The 2,751-nt window shown below is 40.1% G+C and overlaps 1 protein-coding gene across 1 annotated transcript; it reads right to left on the reverse strand.

The window, feature by feature from the left end:
- Nucleotides 1–1,490: 1,490 nt before the first annotated feature.
- On the reverse strand, nucleotides 1,491–2,283 carry LOC116176212 (proteasome subunit beta type-1-like). Its single transcript, XM_031494692.1, has 2 exons — nucleotides 2,163–2,283; nucleotides 1,491–2,112 (listed from the first exon to the last, which is right to left on the reverse strand). Exons 1-2 carry the CDS (start codon nucleotides 2,228–2,230, stop codon nucleotides 1,491–1,493), a joined length of 690 nt encoding a protein of 229 aa, XP_031350552.1. The 5' UTR covers nucleotides 2,231–2,283.
- Between the last annotated feature and the right edge of the window lie 468 nt (nucleotides 2,284–2,751).

A 2,751-nucleotide genomic window follows, 5' to 3' on the forward strand; every position in this document is an offset into this window, starting at 1 on the left:
GGGATTTCTGTCACTGTCACTCATTGGGAAACAAATCATTAATATAAATTTAAAACATATAAAATAGGCTGCTCTATGCATGCGCGAGACTAGGACAGAGATCCCCTTGTGACCCTCTCTCTCAGATCGCGCTGGCCGACGGAGCGCGCGTTCCAGTATAATTATAGCTCAGTGATCTCGACCGGTGTTTTGTACATCGCCGTTTGCTAGAGCCGAATTCGCAATTCCGAAAATCAAAGGGCTCATAAAAATGTCCCTTGTATGACCTCGTTGTCAAATAAACACATCGGTTCATAAGGAAAGCAATTAAAATATATGCCAATCGGTAGATTAGAATTTACTATGATCTAATTTGACATTACATTGAAAGCTTTTGTTGTTGAACGTCGATAATATTGATGGAGCAATTGCTATTCAGATCGGATATTTCTGTGAAAATGATGTAAGATTGGAAGGGGGCCTTCGTTGTAATAACCCAGCCTTTGTGGCCGTTGTACTTATCCGTAAATTGTGAAAACTTGAGCCGTTTATCTGTATGTTCATTGTGACGTCACAGTTACATCAGCTGTTTGAGATAAAGTACGTCAGCATTCTACGTATACTAAACAGACTGAATTGCGTTTGTATTTGGGTTCTCTGAATTAGCGTTTACATGCGTTTTACCTGCATTTGACAGTATTTATTGATTTGAAGATGTAATTCAAGTATCGTATCGACTTTAATTTTGGTGGGACATTCAAATTTCGCGCTTTATCTGAGCACAGCTTTCACAATTTTCTTGTCATAAATGTACTCGAATGAAATTTTGGACATTACCAATACTGCATTATTTATTTAGCACATAATGCGTAACAGGTATTCATATAGGTAAAGCACAAAAAGTTAGTTCCATACAACGAGTTAATAACCTAAGGAGCAACTACAAGTCAAGGAGTCAGTAAGAAAAATCAACATCATTGGAGCAACCAACGTGGCGGTAACATTTTCAAACCTATATATTGTGAAATATCACAAGCGATAATTGTTTCCAACGCTTCTCCAAAATGTCTATACCTTGCTTAAATAATTAATTAAATAAAGTTGGTATTGCGCGGTTTGCGCATGCGCATATCAATCTCCAGGATTTTTTTTTGTTCATGTTTCAGAGTTACAAGCTACCGAATACAAAAAGGACGAACTAAATATCTTTAAAACGGTAGGAGTAGTTGTGGACTAGGACGCACGAATGGAGAAAGTGGTCATATTATCGCCTTTCATGATGACTTGAAAATGCGCTAAAAAGGTAAATGCTAATTATGCCTAATTTGACTAAATGCTTCTTTATAAACAAAACTTGGAAGACCTCCTGCCGCTCGCATGTGCATTCAAAAAAAAAGTATCTGTAGATGGTATACCGACCTCTTCATAAATGCATGCAATATGCAGGAGAACAGAAGTAATAATTCCGCATAAGATAAAGGGGATCCTTTATTTAAAAAGTTAATTAGTGATTAGTCCTTCCTCAAGTTGATTTCATCATAATCAACTCCGTTTTCATCAACAATCCTAATTTGAACACTATCGCCTGTGAAAATATCTCGTTCGGACGCACTTATGTATGCGTCTTTAGTAATCTCGATAGCATCCTCTAACCCCATCACCTCCGCATGTGCGCAGGTGACATCTTTGCGTGCAATCCAACTGTCGAAGAAGGAGTAGATATACTTTCCACCGGAACCAGCGCAAGCGTAACTACGTCGTTCATAAAAACCCAATGGGTCGTATCCGAAAACGCACCCGGCACCATCGTCGTCAAGCCCAGCAAGAACTGTAGACATCCAGAATGGAAAGAAACGTTTATAATACATCAACGTCGATGCCAGTTGCGCTATCGCCGTAACGGACATTGTTTTATTATGCTGAAGTCTGTAGCTTTGCATTTGTGCCTGCATTATGCGTCTGAAAGTTACCACATCGCACCAGCATCCGCTAAAACCGATTATTGTCTTTTCGGTTAACTGGAATAACTTTTTCTGTTCCCTCGTGTAAATGGCGAAAGGGAATGATCCGCTGCTTAATCGTGTATCCGCCGCGATCACCGCGTAATCTGCTCCAGCTATTGCAGTCACCGTTCTAGCAGCAGAAGAGATACTTTTGGAAGATACGGGCCTACGTATACGTACCCTCCGTTGTACTCATACGGGTGGAACCTATCATGAATGGTACGTTCATTGGTAAATAAAAATTCCATGATTACAAACACTGGGACGAATACGGCGGATAAATCAAAATTGACAGTTCGTGGAAAACACGCACGCTGTCTAGAGTAAACGCTGTCTGAATCATCGCCGATACGTTTTCCGTGTTTAGTAAATCGGCTACGGTTAATTCCAGTTAAATAGTTATTTACATAATAATATACCAACAAACAGATTGTCAACACAAGAGAGGTACACTTAATTACTAGCGCGGCTATACAGACGAACACCCTTAATTCACGAGAGGTAAATGGGGAGAGCGCGATATTACAACCGACACATCTACTTTAATTGAGAGGCAGCTACACAGCCGGACACCCTTAATTCAAGGAGGGTAACTGGAGAGATGGAAAGCGGTGTTACAACCGCACTTCGGCTTCAATAGAGGGATCTACAATCGCTACTCTAACCAGGGAACAGTACTGTGGTACTTAGGATCAGGGCAAAGACAAGAGTCAAATTAAGAATTAATCTCATTAAATTTCACATCATTACAGGGTGGTCAAACGCTGAA

Source organism: Photinus pyralis, unplaced genomic scaffold (assembly GCF_008802855.1).
Source record: "Photinus pyralis isolate 1611_PpyrPB1 unplaced genomic scaffold, Ppyr1.3 Ppyr1.4_LG7, whole genome shotgun sequence".
NCBI lineage: Eukaryota > Metazoa > Arthropoda > Insecta > Coleoptera > Lampyridae > Photinus > Photinus pyralis.

Excerpts from the sequence above, each read along its gene's own strand:
- LOC116176212 (XM_031494692.1), bottom strand. The coding sequence starts at position 2,230 with ATGGAATTTTTATTTACCAATGAACGTACCATTCATGATAGGTTCCAC. Across the intron at positions 2,113-2,162 it reads CCGTATGAGTACAACGGAGG|AACGGTGACTGCAATAGCTG; the intron begins GTACGTATACGT and ends TTCTGCTGCTAG.